At 60.4% G+C, this 18,103-nt stretch overlaps 1 protein-coding gene across 1 annotated transcript; it reads right to left on the minus strand.

Annotated features, from left to right (window-relative positions):
• Nucleotides 1-479: 479 nt before the first annotated feature.
• On the minus strand, nt 480-6,593 carry SCRT1 (scratch family transcriptional repressor 1). The gene is made up of 2 exons (XM_059395372.1): nt 5,899-6,593; nt 480-3,982 (listed from the first exon to the last, which is right to left on the minus strand). Exons 1-2 carry the CDS (start codon nt 6,011-6,013, stop codon nt 3,045-3,047), a joined length of 1,053 nt encoding a protein of 350 aa, XP_059251355.1. The 5' UTR covers nt 6,014-6,593; the 3' UTR covers nt 480-3,044.
• Between the last annotated feature and the right edge of the window lie 11,510 nt (nt 6,594-18,103).

Below are 18,103 nucleotides of genomic sequence, written 5' to 3' on the forward strand. Positions count from 1 at the left end.
TTTCCTCCTCTGGCACTGAGGAGGGTTTGTTGCGGGGTGTCAGGTCCCAGGGCCTCCTGCTGGGAGAGCAGGCCATAGGTCTGCAGCCCTTCCACACCTACTCCGGGGACTCCAGATCACTTCTGGGCTGGCCTGACTTCAGGCTGGAGACCCTTAGCTCCCTCAGTTCCAGGCACAGAGCCGATTAACCTGCCACAGGACAAATGCCAACTGCTTTTGGGGGGAATTCTCCCATAGCTTGGCCTGTCAAGCTGGCCCTTTTGGGTAGAAGAGAACCCTCTTGCAAAAGGGGACACTGGTGCGCCCTGACAAAGGCAGTGCCCGGCCCTGGGGCCGCATGGGCCGGCTGCCGTTCCCAGCACTGTACCTGCACCAGCCTTACCTCTGGGACCCAGCACGACTGGGCAGCCAACCCCCAGACATCCCAGCGCACCCGTGGCATGGGCCCAGCATTGGATACATCAACCCGACACTCCAAGTTCTATCAAGAGTGGCATTTATTCTCCTCGTGGAGGTGCGGCGCTCCGGGGAGCTGGTGCTATTGTGCTTAGGAAGGAGGTCTGTCCGTCCGTCCGTCTGTCCGGCCGGCCCAGCCCCAAACGGGGGCGGAAGAGGGGCGCGGCCCGAGTAAAAATCCCGGCCTGTTCCGGGTGGGTGGGAGTATGTACAAGGCGGCGGGGCACAGGCGGGGGTGGGGGCGGGGCAGGCCGGCGGCCACAACCCCCACCCGAGGGCCCCCGCATCTCGGGCCCTACTCGTAGAATCAGTACAAAATAGGTGCTACCTAAACGTTCCTTCTACCTGAATTCGCTAAGTCGGTTATTGTGCTGCTTAGTTATGGGGGCGGGAGGGGGCCCATGGCTTTCCACGGCGGCAGGGTGTAGGGAGAAGCAGGAGACCGTGGCCGGCCCATGGCCCTCTGGCCTTCTCCTTAGGTAGGTAGACCGGCGTGTGGGGGTAGGGTGGAGCGCCGGTGTGTGCGTGTGCATGCGGGTGTGCCCAGCACAGGAGGGCAGGCCCCAGCCTGGGTGCTGTGTGGACCCCGAGGTGTGGTGCAGAGGGTTTGGGATGCGGGCCCTGCTGTGCTGGGCCCTCAGTCCACTCCTGCAGGGGCTGCTCTGTAGCAGCTTGGTGCCGGTGAGGAGGGGGCTGACCAGGTCATACACTCCAGCGCGCACCTTGTGTCTGGCCTGGGGCTCTGGCCCCATACAGCAGAGCCCAGGGTGCCCAGAAGATGGAAGGACTGAGAGTTGGTATGGGTGGCCTGGTCGTGCTGGGCCTTAGGGCCCTGGGTCTGTGCCACCTGAGCTGAGAACGCCAGGTGCGAGTCAAAGGGAGAGCCCAGTTGCACCCAGCAGTGGCCCCGGGCTGGGGCAGGGAAGAGGTGAGGAGGGTTAGGGTTGGGTCTAGGGATCAGGCCTTCCTCTGCGTAGGCAGCCCTCCTGGGCCCGCCCAAACCTGACGGACCCCTGTGGCGAACACGCACCCCTGCAGGTCGCTGCACCCCTGGCTGACTCTGCAGCGGGCCTGGCACAGAGTAGGTAGGTGATGGATGACTGAAGGAGGGGTGTTGGGGGCAACCACCCCGCCCCTGCCCCTGGAACTGTTACACCCGCAGGGCTCTGCCGTGGGGGAGGAGGGAGAAGGAGGGGAAGAAAGTCTGCGCGTCCGGCCCCGCGCAATGTCCCTGATCTAGGGGCCTATGGGGTGGATAGGGCAGGGGGATACCTGATTCTCAGTAACTCTAGAGGCGGCGGCAGCTTCGCATGCAGTGCGCATTATTGCTCTATAGTCGGCATCGGACTAACTAAGAGGGAGAGGGAGCGGGCAGCCCCGGGAAGGGACAGGAGGAGGGTTGGGGCTGCATGCAGTGACGTCACAAAGGCGGCGGCCAATGGGGCGGGCCCTTGGGGCGGGGTCGCCGCCGAGGCTTTGGCATAGACGGGCGAAAGTTGGCAACAGAGTGGGGGCGGGGCCTGGGGCTCGAGGGTAGGGCCCAGGTAGGGGCGGGGTTCAGGGGCGGGGAAAGTGATCCCGGACATCCCGAGCCCCCGGCGTCGGCGGGAAGGATGGGGGCCTCAGCGCCCCTTCCCTGACCCGAGTGCAATCCGTTCATAAATAAAACGTACAAATACAGAAAGAAAGAAACCCGACGCATCCGCAACCCCCCCAGGGGGCTTTACCCGCAAAGCGAATACAGAGAGGTGTGTGATGGGCCGTGCCCAGGCCTGCCTGCCGGGCCCCAGGATCCGTCCTCCAACACCGAATGCCCGGGGACGAGGGAGGGGGGCCCCGGGGCAGGGCGGGAGTGGGGTCTGAGGAGGTCGGATAAGTCCATGCGATTCGATATGCGTCATTATTATTCGTTATGAAGGACAGAGCCCGGGAAGCTGGGCTGGAAGAATTCGGATTTGGCCGAGGATGCGAGGCGAGCGCGGGAGAGCGGCTTGGACTGAGGCCCCAGAAAGAACCGAGGGAGAGGGGTGTCGCCGTCCGCCTCTCTCCCTGATCCCCAACGCGTGTATCACTCCTGGGGTTCAGCGAAGACTGAGGAGTAGGGACGCCTCTGCAGAAACCCCCCTCCTGCTCCTCTCCCGGTCTGCTCCCTGGACGTCTAGGCCGCAGGCCTGGCCCTTGGAAGGCTTGGGAAAGGGGTGGGGAAGACCTGAGTCTCTGCGACGCGATCCAGGGGCGCAGAGGAGGGAGGAGGGGGGTGCTGCCCACCTCACCCCACCCCCGTCTTCAGAGACCTAACTCGGAGATGAGGTTCGGTTCTGGGTCTCCTCGACCCTATTGCTGGGAAAAAGCCTGGGGCACCCTGGAGGGGAAGGGAGGGGGTTCGGGGTGGGTCTCCCCTCAGGACCCTATTGCTTGAAGGGGCCGACAGGGCCCCTGGCGGGCGGGGCGGGGCCGGGCCCCCTCCCTCTATTGCTGTGAGGAGGGGCCCGCCCTCCGGCCCCTCCGCCCGGGAGCTGGCGGAGACTTCCCTGGGGGCCCGTATTGCTGAGAGCCGACCCGGCTGGGCGGGCGGAGGCGCCGCCGCCCTAGGCCTGCACGGGACTGAGCTGCGGCGAAGCGGCGGGCGCCTGGGCCGCGGGGCCGCCCCCGCCAGCGCCGCCCTTGAAGCAAGCCGACTCGTAGTGCTTGTTGAGATAGGACTTGAGCGCGAAGCTCTTCTTGCAGCGCTTGCACTGGAAGTGCTTGAAGGCCGAGTGCGTCTGCATGTGCGCGCGCAGGTTGGAGCGGTCGGCGAAGGCCTTGCCGCAGTGCGCGCAGCCGAAGGGCTTCTCGCCTGTGTGGGAGCGCATGTGGCCTTGCAGCAGCCAGGGCCTCGAGAAGGCCTTGCCGCACACGCCGCACTTGTGGCGCAGGTCGTGCGTGAGCAGGTGCATGGCCATGGCCGGCATGGACACGTACACCTTGCCGCACGTCGGGCACCGCCGCGCCAGCTGACTGTCCAGGCTGCGGTGCGTCTGCTTGTGACGGCTCAGGTTCGACGACGTGGCGTACGTTTTCCCGCACTCGCCGCAGGCGTGCCGGCCCCCGGCGCCGCCAGCCCCAGGCCCCGCGCGCGCCTCCGTGCTCACCCCCGCGCGCGCGCCGCCCCGGCCCCCGGCCCCCGACCCCGCGCCGCGCGCACCCGCCCCGGCCCCGCCTCCGCTGTCGCCGTCGGGAGCTGCCGCGGAGGCCGTGGAGGGAGCCGCGGCGTTGGCGGCCTTACGGCGCGAGCGCCCGTCGGTGATGAAGAAGGCGTCAGCCGCGTAGCCCTCGCTGACCGCCGCGTCGCCGTTGATGTAGCCGCCCGCGGCGGTAGCCAGCTCCGGGCGCGGGGTGGGAGGCGGGGCCGAGCCCGCGGCCGCCGGGCCCAGTTCTCCACGCACCGCCGCAGCGTACATGGGCTCTGGGGACGGCCCTTTGAGCAAGGCCGCCTCGGCATCGCCATCGTAGACGGAGGCGGGCCCCGCGTAGTCGTTGAGGTATCCTGAGGGCCGAAGGCGGGCGAGCAGACAGAGGGAGGGGGAACCGGGCAGCGGGCGAGACACACACGGGAAGGCGGACGGCGACACGGGGTCCGGGAAGAAGGGAACCAGAAAAAGGACAAAGGAGAAGGGGCCGGGGGGCCGCGGGGCAAGGAGCATGGGGGAGGCAGGAGGGAAGAGAAGAGGCGACGCGTGAGACTGGGCCGGGCCCCGGCTCCGCCCCCGCCGCCCGCCCCGCCCTCGCAGGGGGAGGAAAGCGGCGCCTCCTCGGGCGCGGCTGCCCCCCCTTCCGCGGAGCCTCAAGGTCAGGGGGGAGGGGCGGCTCTTCCCTCGCCCTTCTTCCTCCACTCTCCTCCCCCTCGGGTTCTCCCCACTTCAGCAGTTTTCCCTGATTATGCAACACACTGCGGACCCGCAGCGCACAAAGCCGGGACCGCCCACCGAGGGACCCCGTCGCTCCTGCCTCGCCGGGTGCCCACCTGCTCTTCCCCTTGGCACCTAGAACTCGTGTCCAGGCTTGATGCCCCCCTCCTTGGTCCTCTAGGCCCCCCCACAGGCCCTGAAGACTTCTCCCTCGGACAGCCCCTCCTACCCCCTCTAGCGCCTCCTTCTTCCCTCCCAGGTCGTCTACTACTCACTGGACTCGACCCCCTTCCCGCTCCAGCCCTACCTTCCTCCATCTACACTGCTTCTTTCCTGACTCCGTTAGGTCATCCTGCACCCTTCGGTCCTACCTTGTTCCACATAGCCCTCTTCCCCCAGGCCCTAACCCCTTGTAGGGGCCTTCCCGAGCCTCAGGATGGATGACAGGGAGTCGCTGTGTTGGAGAGTGCCAGGGCACCCACCAGGGGACACCTTCACTGGGACAAGCCGCAGGCAGGCAACACATTCATGCCAGTAACTGCAGTTGTTCTCAAGGTACAAGATGGATCTCACAACCTCAGAGTCACAAGTGCACACACCACACGATGCAGCCTCTGGCTTCTTCACGGTTACACTCTGCTTCCCAGCCACCATCAACCCTGGAGTGTCCTCATAGGGTGGGCGGCACGCTCACCAGCATACCACCTACTCACACAGGGTCACACATGCAGCCACCCTGGACACACTGTCAGCCAGGGTCGCCAGTCACATGGGTGCACAGCGGCCTCAGAGTCACATGGTCCCATGTAGTGGCACACAGGCAGGCACACACTCATACAGGGTCACACACAAGCAAGCGCACGCAGTCACATGGCCGCACGCAGTCACATGGGCGCACACAGGCGCACACACGGGCTCACACTTGTTTGCCACCCCACACTGCTGGCCCTCCCAGCCCTCCTGCCTGCATGTTAACAGTTGTCCTTGAACCTGGGCACCTCTCCACAAAGAGCCTCCCCCGAGGCCAGCACTTAGGACCTGCCTACATCCTCCTCCCTGGCCCTACTGCAGCTCCTCTGCTGGTGCCCTAGTCCTGACAGGTGGCGGCCCCCAGTGGACCCATGCCTACTCCCGGGAACTCACAGCACTCTGTGGCCCTAGCCAAAAAAGAGAGGATGATGCTCAGGAAGGCCCAGGTTTCTGGGTGTGGGTCTGCATGCATGGCAGGTCCTGTCCTACCAGCAAGTGTCCATACGCATAGCCAGGGTGTGGGTCTATGCGTACCTTCGGGTACTTCCTGTTTCCCACCCTTGCTCCCCACCTTCTCTCCTGCATTGACACCCTCCCTGATTGGCCTTGGCCTTGTTCTGGCCTGCTTCTGCGTTCCCCTCTCCCACCTTCCTCCACAGTCCAGCTTCAGTCACTGTCTCCTTCTGGTTCTGTTCCCTCAGGTCTATTTCCTGGAGCCCCTGACCCTTCCATCCCCATACTCTGGTCCTCTACCCCTCCTGGGGCCTGGGCCCCTTGCTGTCCCCAGCCTCAGCCCAGCTCGCACCTTTCTCGTGCAGTCGCACTCCGAGGTCGCTGCGGGCGCGCCCGTAGGAGCTCTCGAGGTCCGCCGAGGAGAACGTGTCAAGTTTGACCTTCTTGACCAGGAAGGATCTGGGCATGATTCCTGCGGGGCTCCGGCGCTGCGGGCCTGCAGAGCCGGGGCGCGGGGGGGCTGCGGCCGCGGCGGGGCCCCGTCACCATCCGAGGAGCGGCGGAGGCAGCAAGGGTCCCCACTCTGGCCTTTGGATGCTGCCGCTGGAGTGCGGTCCTGTCTTCCTCCTGCCTTCCTTCCTGCCCTGCGTTTCCTCCTCTGCTCCTCTGAATTCCTCCTCTTTCCTCTTCTCTTCTCTTCTCTTCTCTTCTCTTCCTTCCTTCCTTCTTTCCTTCCTTCTTTTCTTCCTTCCTTCCTTCCCTCCTCTGGTCCCGGCTTCCCAGCCCGCAGTGCCGCCCCTGGACAGGCGGGGGAGGAGGCCGGGGGGTGGGGGGTGGGGAAGGGGGGAGCGGCTCCGTCCCGGGCCCGGAGGCTGCGAGTGGGTGCAGGGCTGGCCCGGCTCCGCGGCCCCCTTCCCCTCCCCCCCACCGCCGCGGCGGAGCTTCAGTCAGCGACCCCCCATGCCCCTGGGGGTGGAGGCGCCGGGCCCGGAGAACGCGGCGGCGGCGGCGGCGAGAGCGCCAGCAGCTTCAGCACCGCGGCCAGCGCCGGCCCGGCCAGCACCTCGGCCAGCGACCGGGCGCGCTCAGCCGCGGCGGGCGGCGAGGGGCGGGCCGCGGGTGCTCGGCCGCCAGGCGGGGGTCCTCGGCGGGGGTCTCTGGGAGGCTTGCTTTATTGTTCTGCAGCCGGAGCGAGCGGCGGCGGCGGCGGCGGCGAGCGGGGGGCGGGGGTCCTCGGGGGGAGGGGTGCGCAGGGAGGGCGGGCCGAGGGAAGGAGAGAGGGAGGGACGGGGGCTCCGGGGGCGGGGCTCAGCGCTCGGACAGCTCCTGGGCCCGGCCTCCTGCGCCCGCGGCAGCCTCTGCCTGCGGCCGGGCCCAGCCTCTGGCTTTTAAAGCCCAGAAGCTGAGGGAGGGGGAGAAGGGGAGGGAGGAGAGGCCGGCGGAAATGGCTGCGCGGGGCCGGGCCCGGCCAGGGTCTCCTGGGAGGGGTCTTGGGGATGCCGCGGCCCCCGCATGTGTGGATGTCCCCCGAGCAGCTTCGGGAACGGAGGCCCAGCGGTCTGCGGCATTGTCGTGCGTGGGGGGAGAGGGGGAAACGGCCCCGGGACTCGCGAGCCCCAGACTTTGGATCTTGTGGGGAGGAACGCAGGGCGGATCCCAGGCTGGTCCAGCCCGCCTGGCTTTCGGGTGCGGAGGCTGGGGATCCTAGGGGCCGGGCGGGGGCGGAGGGAGGCGAAGGAGCGAATGCTGAGGCAGCGAAAGCGCAGTGTGGAAGCGCGGCGCGCGCCCCGTGCCGCAGTGTCTCCCTGCCACTCGGTCACCCGGGCTGACCTCGCGCCCGCTGGAGAGGCCTCCCTCACCGCCTCCCCCCTCCGCCTCTTTCCCCGGGGGCTGAGGTCGAGCGCCGCGGCGACGCAGCGAACGGGCTGTGAAGCGGGAGAGGGGCTGCCATGCCCTTGCTCTAGAAATTCGACTTCGTGGTGTTTTTGCACCCTTCCGCGCGGCTGCAGCTCCGCCCGGCGGCTCCGCAACCAGGCGGATAACCCTTCCCGAGGCCGCCCGCCCGGAGTTTGCAGCCCCCATGACGTCAGCCCCAGCCGCCAATGGCCGGGTGCGGGGGTGTCGGGGGCTCCAGGCCGCACAATGGCCGCGCGCGGGGACATATGTCCTCAATTAGGGCCCGGAGCTGCCATTGTCCCCTCCCTCGCCTGCGCCGGGTGGCTCGGGAGTCCACGCTCGGAGCGCGCCTCCGCGCGACCCGCTGTCACTGAGGACCAAGGTCGCAGGGTGGCTCCGGGGAGTGTCCGGGCGCAGCCCAGCCGGGAGCGCGTGCACGGCGGGGGCGCGCGCGCGCCCGCCGCTACACGCAGTGACCTTGTGCAGGGCGGCGCGGCGGGACCGCGGGCCCCGGCCGGGAGCGCGCGGCGGGCGGGCCGCCCCGGGAGCGCGCGTGCGGGGGCGTGCCTGGAGGGCTGAGCGCGGCGCCCCGCTTCCTCCCGCGGCTCGGCCGGGCAGGCGAGCAAGTGTGGGTGCGAGCGAGCTGGCCCCGCGCGGGGGGCGCGGCGGAGACCACAGGCCCGCTTTGTGGCCCTGGCCGCGGCCGCGGCTGCATATCCATCTTGCGTGGCAGGCGTTCCCGAGGGGCGGGGGCGGGGCGCCGCCGCCCCCTTATCGCGGAGTCGCAGCCGGCGAGGCCCTAAGTGGGGGCGGGGACGGGACCCCCCGCCCGCTCGGCCGAGCCTGTCGTCCCTGCTCCCTCCCAGGAGGGCCCGGGCCGAGGCGCAGCCGGAGGCCCGGGGCCAATTAGCATTTTGATTGCGGGACTGGGGGCCCATCTGGACCGAGGCCTAATTACCGGGCAGACCCTCCGGGCGCGGGCTGGACGTGCCCGGCGCAGTCCCTTCCGCAGCGCCACAGGCCCCCGCCCCAAACTCCTCCCGGACAACCCGCCCCTGCCTCCCCTCTGACTCCATCCCTGTCTGCCCCTCCTCTAGACCCAGGCACTTTATCCCGGTGCTCGTGAGTGCCTGTCCCCTTCCCTCATCCTCCCGCTCGGCTGCGCACCCTCTTGTTCACGCCCTCTGTTCGTGCCCCTTCCCCTCTTCCGTCGTTTTTCTGTTCCTCCATCCAACCTCCGTGTCCCTCCATCCCCTGGTTCGCTGTCCGCCTCCCTTTCCCTCTCTCTGTCAAGTTCCCCGCCCCTCTGGCTCCCAACCCTCTTGACGGACAAGTCGTCAGGGCCCAGACACATGTGTCCCACGGCAGGGCGATCCCGAGGGGACTATGCAGGCGGGCCTTGATCGCGCTCGCTCAGGTGGAGCCCGCAGCCCCACGAGGCGCCTGGCGGGGAGAGGCAGGTGGGCCCGGGCCTCGGCCATCAGTCCGCAGTGGCTGGGTTGCAGAGCACACATGCGGCCCTTCTCAATTACTTGGGCCTCCTCGCTCCGCCTCCTTTCCAGAGCCCCGCCTGCCTCCGCCAGGATCCCAAGGTCGCTGTCTTGGGGTCCAGCTAGGAGGGACTGGGGAAGGAGATAGTGATTCTCATGCTTTTGGAAACTTTCAGCTGTCCTCCACCAGAGGCCACCCTGAATCTCTCCCACTGAGGGCTGGAGGCCAGAGGGTGGGGCGGGGGTGGGGGTGGCTTTGTTGCAGGGCAGGACAGGGGAAGACAAGGCTGCTTTGGCCTTGTCTGGACCCAGCCAGCTGAGGGTTACTCCAGCCCTCAGGGCATTAGCACCCAGGGTGCTTGGTCTGTCCCCCCTCCCCCCATAGAGCCTCTGGTCCTCAGAGACTCTGTTTCCTTGGCCCAGACTCTTACCCACCTGGGGTGAGGGAATGCAGTGTTGGTTCTGTGTCCCTCTATGTCCCTCTGCTTCTGGGCATGCTACCTCCAGTCCTGCACAGGTCCCCTGCTGCTGGAAGGCCAGGCTTTAAAGGGGAGACTCACTGAGTTATGTCCCCAGCATCTGGCCCCCAGCAGAGCCAAGATCCCTATGCGTGCTCACTCCTGAACCCTGTGGTCACCTTCTCATCCCCTCCACTCTAGCAGGGCTCCAATCCAGTCTAGCCTAACCCAGAGGGTCCACACCTCCTTCTGGATCCCTCTCCCTGGCTTCCAGGATCCTACTGTAGCTGGGAGCCTCTTTTGGTCTGGCCCCTTGGCCCCCCAACACCCCCCTCCTCAGCCTTCTCTTCAGTAAAATGGGGGATGGGTCGCTTTCCTGAAAACCAGTTGGAGCCCTGGGTGCATAGTGGGCTATCCATGACCGCTCATTCTGTTTCCCAACAGTGAGGTGAGACTTGCCGCTCAGAACAACCACTCCCCACCTGCTCCTAGAGCCCATGGGCAGCCCAGGACACAGGTACCAACCAGAAAGATAGACCAGGTCATAGGTTGGATCATGAGAGCAGGAGGAGGTAGAGCCCAGGCCTGGGAGATGGTTGTGAGCTGTAGCCTCTGTCCAGAGGAGATGGGGTTGTGTGGAGTCTGAGGAGCAGCCCGGAGGCCAGTGGAGAGAAGCAGAGCAGTTGGGTGCATCCAGGTTTGGGCTTTTGCCAGGTGAGCTTCTAAAAGGTGCACCAGAGCCCAGGGGATGTGCAAGAGAGAGGTGACAGTGATCGTGGGATCTAAATGGGGTGAGGACATGGCATGGTGGGGGCTTGGGGTGCGGCGGTCAGCGTCTGCAGGACTGAGCTGGGGGCTAGGCGGTGGGGCTAGGAGAAGGGGGTGTCGAGTTGAAATGGCAGAGCGGGGATGGAGGAGACAGTTCCTGATGGTGACAGGGACGGGGCACAGCGGGCAGAGGACGAGGTCGCTGGCAGGAGGAGGAGGTCAGGACTGAGGGGCAGGAGCTGAAGGGCCGTCACGAGAGGTTGAGGCCACCAGGAATTCAGACCTGGCGCAGTGGCGGGGCGGTGCCCAGGGCAAGGGCTGGTGTGGGCGGTTGGCTCAGCGGATGGCTCACGTCTGCTGGGACTCCTGGAGGGGGGAGTGGGGAAGGGGCCACAGTGAGGAACAGGGCCTGTGGGGGCCCCCCTTCCAGGCCAGGGGGCTGAGGTGGGGAGAGAAAAATCAGTCCTCAGAGAAGGCTGGGGGGCAGAGGGAGCGGGTTTCCCACGGGAGAGCAAAGGCCCAACTACAGAGCTGAGGTTCTTGGTGGGAGGGGTTGCTGGTGAGCAGCTCCAGGCTTGTGAGGAGGATGGCCCGAGGCAAAACAGGTCCCTGCTGGGACAGGCGCTTTGGCCCCACAGAGGAGAATGAGGCAACTACAAATGTCTACTCGAAAAAGAGGAGGTGGGGTCCTGGGTGGCTCAGTTGGTTAAGCAGCTGACTTCGGCTTCCGGCATGATCCTGGAGTCCCAGGATCAACTCCCACATTGGGCTCTCTGCTTGGCAGGGAGTCTGCTTCTCCCACTGACCTCTCTGCCTCTCTCTCAAATACATTTTTTTAAAATCCTTAAAAAAAAAAAAAAAAAAGACAAGGGAAACAAAGATCAAATACCGAAGCAGTAGAAAACATTTGTGTAACAATGGGTTAATATTCTGATTATAGAATAGCTACGATAAATGAACTCTACAGAATGAAAATGCTGAGACACCTCACCCTCCACAGGCAATTTACCACACAGTAAACAAAAGACCTTACTGGGAAATACATGCAAATTAAACAAGATGCAAATTTCAGGGTGGGTTTTTGTTTTTGTTTTTACATTTTTATCACAGAAAATATCAGATGTGGGACCCATGGGTGGCTCAATGGGTTAAGCCTCTGCCTTCGGCTCAGGTCATGGTCTCAGGGTCCTGGGATCGAGTCCCGCATCGGGCTCTCTGCTCAGCGGGGAGCCTGCTTCCTACCCCCCCTCCCCTGCCCGCCTGCCTCTCTGCCTACTTGTGATCTCTGTCTGTCAAATAAATAAATGAAATCTTTTAAAAAAGAAAATATCAGATGTGTGCAAAAGTGCAGAAGGTCAGATAAGATGGGCCCACATATGCCCACCACCACCGTCACCCAAGACCGGCTCACAGGCAATCTGGTTTCCTTTCCGTTCCCATTCCCTCCCCCAAATCCCAGATGTTGTATCACAAAATGCCACTTTTAGTAAGTAAGCAAAGAAAGGCAGGAGAGTGCACAGGGGCCTGGGCGTTGTATGAGGCAGCCCCTGCCTCCTGCCCTGAGCTCACCCAGCTGGAGCTGGGGGCCCCAGGACGTGTGATTAGGCTCTGTCCCCTTCTTGGTTCAGGAATGATGTCCCCTCAGCGTCCTGAGTCTTACGGACCACTTAGCCACTGCAGAGGCTAGCAGCCCCCAGGGATCCGGGTCCTCCTTTGTTCCAAGGGATCCACCCGCCTGACCCTGCTCAGACCCTCCAGCCTCATTTCAAGCCTGAGAGAGAATTTACGTACAGCAAAATGTGTGTTCCATTCAGTTTTAACAAACACAGTTGCTCCTGTATTAAGATACGGAATGGACGCCTGGGTGGCTCAGTCGGTTAGGCGCCTGCCTGCCGCTCGGGTCATGCTCCCGGGATCCAGGAACTGAGTCCTTCCTCAGGCTCCCTGCTCAGTGGGAGCCTGCTTCTCCCTCTGCCTGCCGCTCTTCTGCTGTGCGCTCTCTCACACTCTTTCTCTCTCTCAACAAAATCTTTAAAGAAAAGAAAGAAGCACACAGGACACTTCCATTCCCCTCCAGGACAGTTCTTTGGGGAAAAATTTAAAGGAAACACAAGGGGGGAGGGGTTGCAGGAGTGTGGGCCCTGGGGGAGGGGAGGAAGTGGGGGGAAGAGAAGGTGACCAGAGGAAGTCAGGGACACCACAGGGGAGGCTGGGGCAGTGGGCAGTGAGCTGTTGTCCTGCCTGAATTCCCTGGAAATTTGGCGTGGGGCAGTCTGGCAACTTTGTAATGTCCTTTTTTTTGGGTGAGATTTTTTTTTATTCATTTGTCAGAGAGGGAGAGAGAGAGCACAAGCAGGCAGAGGGAGAAGCAGGCTCCCCACTGAGCCAGGAGCTCATGTGGGACTCGATCCCTGAACTCTGGGATCACAACCTGAGCCAAAGGCAGACGCTTAACCGCTGAGCCCCCCAGGCACCCAACTTTATAATTCCCAATGCAGTGTGAACCTTCCCACCCTCGCCTCTCTGGCCTTCCCCCGGGGTTGCACACTCTCAACATTTGCTCTAGAAAATGCAGAAGAGAAGACTAATCAGAAAAAGACCTGGGCATGACGAGCGCTGCGGCATGGCTTCACGTGGCCCCAGACGTGGTAGGGGCCCTGAGAGGGAGGATGGACTGGGGAGAGCGATGTAGAAATGATGGCCTAGAATCTTCCAGATTTGATGAAGATCATAGACTTACCAATCCAAAAAGGTCGGGAAACCTCAAGCACAAGCTACGGGAAGGAAACCACACCCAGGCCCGCCGTAGCCAAATGATCACGGGAAACAGTAGCAGCAGCCCGCAGGGTTGAGGAGTCAACAGACGCGTGTCCAAGAAGCCAAGGCGTGGCCAACACAGATCTCTGCGGGAAACCCCGCGAGCTGGGAGAGGGCAGAGCAGCGCCTCTGACTGCTGGGAGGAAGACACTGCCAAGCAGACTGGACGCCCAGGGGGGAACACCTTTCAAACACACAGCTTAGGTAGACTTTTCAGACATACAGAAGCTGTAAGGGTTCATCACCAGCTGAGCCGCAGTACAAGCAATCCTAAAGAAAGTCCTCTAGGCAGAAGAAAATGACGCCAGGTGCAAATCTAGATCTCCACAAAGAAATGAAATACGTGGAAATCGTAACTAAGAGGTAAACGTGAAAAGTTTGTTTCTTGTTATTTAAAAGATAATCCGCTGATTAAATAGCACTAACAATGGATGTGAGATTTATAAGAGACAAAAACCAATGCGGAACTGGCGAGCAGCGTCTAGGTGGGAGACGGAAGTGCTCGCTGCGGAGGTAAGGGGTGCTGTCACCCGATGTGGGCTGTGATACGTCAAAGCTGTCTCTGGACAGGTAAAGAAATTAAAATAGCACAGATGAGAACTAACAAGCCAACAAAGAAAATAAGTCATACAAAATTCTCAACAAATCCAAAAGAAGGCAGAAAAAGAGGAAGAGGAAAACCGAAACAGTTGAGACCCACAGAAAGCACAGAGCAAGATGGTAGACCCAAGGCCAGCATGTCCCTGATCACATTAGGTGTGACGGATCTGAGCATCCCAGCTAAACGGTGGAGGCCGTTGGGCACAAAAAAGCAGGACCCAGTCATATGCTGTCTACAACAAGCCCATCTTACATAGGCAGATAGGTCGAAGGAAGAGGATGCGAGAAGATATTCCACAAAAACACTAAAGGCTGGGGAGGCTGTGCTCCCATTAGACAAAGCAGTGTGAACCTGAAGGTCTCTGATTTCCAGACCCCCTAATCTGGACCAGCGGAAGTGCTGCCTTCAGGTAGGAACTTGCTCTCCCTGGGGAGACCCAGGGACCATTCCCTTTCCTGACCTTGTGTACACCCGTGGGGTCTGTCTCCACTTCCCACCAAGAGGGCCTCGAAGGGAAGTCATAGCCTAACCTATGCCTGCACGTGCTGTGGGCACAGAGAGAGGGGCACGTGCTGAATCCCCAAAGATCTGCAGTGGGTTACAGGTTACAGCGCTCTTCAAAATCAGTGTCTGCGAGGGGTGTACGACTAAGCCGTGACACACCTGTCCCTGCAGTGGACCACATGCGTCCAGAAACCAAGGGGCTGAGAATAAGCATGGCTCCCCATCACCCCACGGTGAGCCCCTGAGGGTCTGGGCTCCGTCCCTGAGGATGACGGCTTCCGCCAGGGACGGTCCCGCTGCGCTGATGGCCACAGCTGCTCCCAGGACGCTCTGGCTCCTTGTGTCCAGGACTGAGAGGCCCGAGGAGGAGCGACCTGACCACCAGGAGCGGGTCTGTGATGATGGGGACGAGGGGTGTGCTGGCTTCTGGCAGCACATGGACAATGTAGCCGCCTCGCCCAAGAGGGTGTTTTCCTGCGCCAAACGCCCAAAACAGGCGGCATTGACTTTGGGACCAGGTGACCAGCAGACATGGAGGACATCGTTGGCAGAGGCTGGAGAAAGGGGACCTGTGTTTGCAGAAAGGTCAGCGAGGTGCTTGCCTGCTGTCACCTGGAAGGTAAGAAAACCGTGAACTGGGTTCTGGGCAGGGAGACTTCCAGCAAAGAGGTGGAAGCGCCTGTCGTGTGTTGACTTGTGTCACCTGCAAAAGAATCTACCAGAGTCCTAACCCCCCGTGTTTCAGAATGTGATGCTGTTTGGAATAAGGTCACAGCCGATGTACTTAGGTAAGAGGAGGCCGTCGCCGGAGTGGCGCCCATTCAGTGGGTGCTTCTGCCAGGAGAAGCAGCGCGCAAGACGCAAGAGGTCCCGGGAAGCCGGGAAGACACAGAGATGAGGTAGACGGAGGCCGGCCGAGGGGCACGAGGGGGGCGCCGGAGCAGACTCCCTCAGAGACTCCAGAGGGAGTGGACCCTCCCGACACCTTGATCTGAGACGTGCAGTCCCCAGCGCGGCGAGAAAGTAAAGTGCTGTCAGTCTCACCCACCCGGCAGCCCTAGGAGGCCGGCACAGTGGCTGCTTTTCCCCACGAATGACATCACAAGCGGCAAACAAGCTGAAGAGAGACGAGTTTAGTTTTCGAGAAGAATTTAGGGAAGACGTTTCCCATCTAGGATTGCTGGGCTGAAAAGTAAAACATTTTTTCATTCCCAGTCTCCCCACCTTGCAAAAGCAACTCAGTGTAAGAAAATGACTTACTTCGCTCAGCACAGTATCAGGGTCAATCAGAGAAAGACGATGATCATATGGTCTCCCTGAGATGAGGAATTCGAGAGTCAGGGCTGGGGTCATGGGGGGCAGGGAAGAAAAAAATGAAACAAGACGGGATTGGGAGGGAGACAGACTCTTCATCTTGCAAAACAAACCGAGGGTTTCTGGGGGGTGCGGGTGAGGGATGAGGGGCTGGGTGGTGGGCATTGGGGGGCATGTGCTGTGGTGGGTGCTGTGAAGTGTGTAAGCCTGACGATTCACAGACCTGTACCCCTGGGACAAATAATACATTATATTATTTTTATATTTTATATTTTATATTATAAAATTATTTATATTTTATAAATATATTTTATATTTATATTTTAAAAGATTAAAAACAGAAAGAAACAGGCCCTGAGCAAAGATCAAATCCAGGCACCCCCGTGAAATGTGTTCTCAGTGTGAAGATTAAGTCGAAAGTGGGGCCATAAGAGGGGCACCTGGGTGACTCAGCTGGTGGGACGTCCGACTCTTGATTTCGGCTCTAGTCCTGGTCTCTGGGTCATGAGATCCAGGCCTGCCTTGGGCTCCGCGCTGTGGGAGGTCTGCCTGTCACTCTCCATCTGCTCCGGCCCCTCCCCTCTTCTCAAAAATAAATAAATAAATATTTTTTAACAAGTGGGGCCATAAGACTTCTCATTCAGACTGCTAAGAGATGTAAAGCAGTATCATTTTTTCCCCTAAAGATCTTATTTATTTGAGAGAGAGAGAGAGAGCACAAGCAGGGTGAGGGACAGCGGGAGAAGCAGATGACCCCTGAGCAGGGAGCCCGATGAGGGACTCGATCCCAGGACCCTGGGGTCATGACCTGAGCCAAAGGCAGATGCTGAACTGACTGAGCCCCGCCAGGCGCCCCTGTAAAGCAGCGTCTTATAGATCCTCTCATCTAGGGCTTCTGGGAATCTGAAGGACGAGGTCATTCTGTCTTGCAGGTAGAATGAGGTCTGCCTTGAAGAGATCTCTTCGTGTAAATCTTGTTCAATATACTGGATTATAATTTGATACGTAGAAAACCTACATAGTTTTTTTAAATTTAAATTCAATTAGTCAGGGACGCCTGGGTGGCTCAGTCAGTTAAACGTCTGTCTTTGGCTCATGTTATGATCCTGGGGTTCTGGGATCGAGTCCCACATGGGGCTCCTAGCTCAGTGGGACGCCTGCTTCTCCCTCTGCTGTTCTGTCTCTGCCTCTCTCTGTTTGACAAATAAACAAAATATTTTAAAAAATAATTTGTTTAAAAAAATAAATTCAGTTAATTAACGTACAGTGCATTATTAGTCCTGGAGGTAGAGCTGAGTGATTGATTCATCAGTCTTACACAACACCCAGTACCGCTAATGTCCATCGCCCAGTTATCCCATTCCCCCACCCTAAAACTACAGAGTTGTTTTTTCTTTAATATTTCATTTATTCATTAGACAGAGAGCGAGCACAAGCAGGGAGAGAGGCAGAGGGAGAGGGAGCAGCAGACTCCCCAAGGAGCAGGGAGCCTGACGCGGATTCCATCCAGACCCCAAGATCATGATCTGAGCTAAAGGCAGATGTTTAAACATCTGAGCTCCCTAGGGGCCCCCATCGTTTTTAACCAACTGAGCCACCCGGGCGTCCCGCCCCCATCGTTTTTAAAGGAATCCTACTATCTTGGATTACAAGAGACAGAGATTGTTCAAGATGAAAAAGCACCTGTAGGCTTCAAAAATTCTGTCGGCAGAAAGCATTCTGGTCAAGAACGTTGGGCCTTTCCCTAGGAAGGATGACCCAGGACAGAGCCAAGAACCTAGAGAGCCGAGTCCAGAGCCTCCGAGAGCCACCCCTGGAGGACTAGCACCAGGCGACACCAATGGGCCCTCATCCGGGAAGCGTCCCCGCAGGACAGCAGGCTGACTAGCACCTGCACACCCACTGCGTTTCCGAGTTTCCACTGACAGTGAATGCTACACACTTTCCAACTCTTCCTTTTTTAAATATTTATTTTTTTATTGTTTTAGAGATTTTATTTATGTATTTGAGAGCGAGAGAGCACTAGAAAGAGAGAACACGCACAAATGGGGGTCAGAGGCAGAGGGACAAGCAGACTCCCCTGCTGGGCAGGGAGGCTGACCCCTGGGTCAAGGTCAGCCTGACATGGGGCTCGATCCCAGGACCCGAGATCATGATCTGAGCCAAAGGCAGACGCTTAACTGACCGAGCCACCCAGGCAGCCCCATCACTTCCTTTCTTCAAATAAACGTTTTAGTTTAGAGTGAATTAAGATTAGCAGAAGAGTTGCAGCTGTAACGGGAAGTCTTCCTGTCAGTCTTCCCTCACCTCCCCCAAGGACAGCGTGGAGGTCTCTAGGGGACTTCGGTCACAGCCAGGAAGCCGCTCTGGTGTGCGACTCCTAGCTCCACTCCAGGCTTCATCTGGAGTTCACTTTTTTTTAACTGACATTTTCTTTTTTCAGGAACCAGTTCAAGGGACCACAGTGCATTCAGTCTCCTTACTTCCCGTGGTCTGACAATTTCTGCAATTTCTGTCTTTTGTTCTTTCTCATGACCTTGACAGTTTTGTGGAATGTCCTTCAGCTGGGATTTGTCGGATAGTCTCTGGTGATCAGCCTGGAGTTCTGGGTTTGCGGGGGAGACCTCAGAAGGGACGTGGCCTTTTTTTTTTTTTTTAAGATTTTATTTCTTCCTTTGAGAGAGCGAGCACAAGCAGGGGAAGAGGCAG

The sequence above is a fragment of the Mustela nigripes genome, chromosome 3, assembly GCF_022355385.1.
Source record: "Mustela nigripes isolate SB6536 chromosome 3, MUSNIG.SB6536, whole genome shotgun sequence".
Lineage (NCBI taxonomy): Eukaryota > Metazoa > Chordata > Mammalia > Carnivora > Mustelidae > Mustela > Mustela nigripes.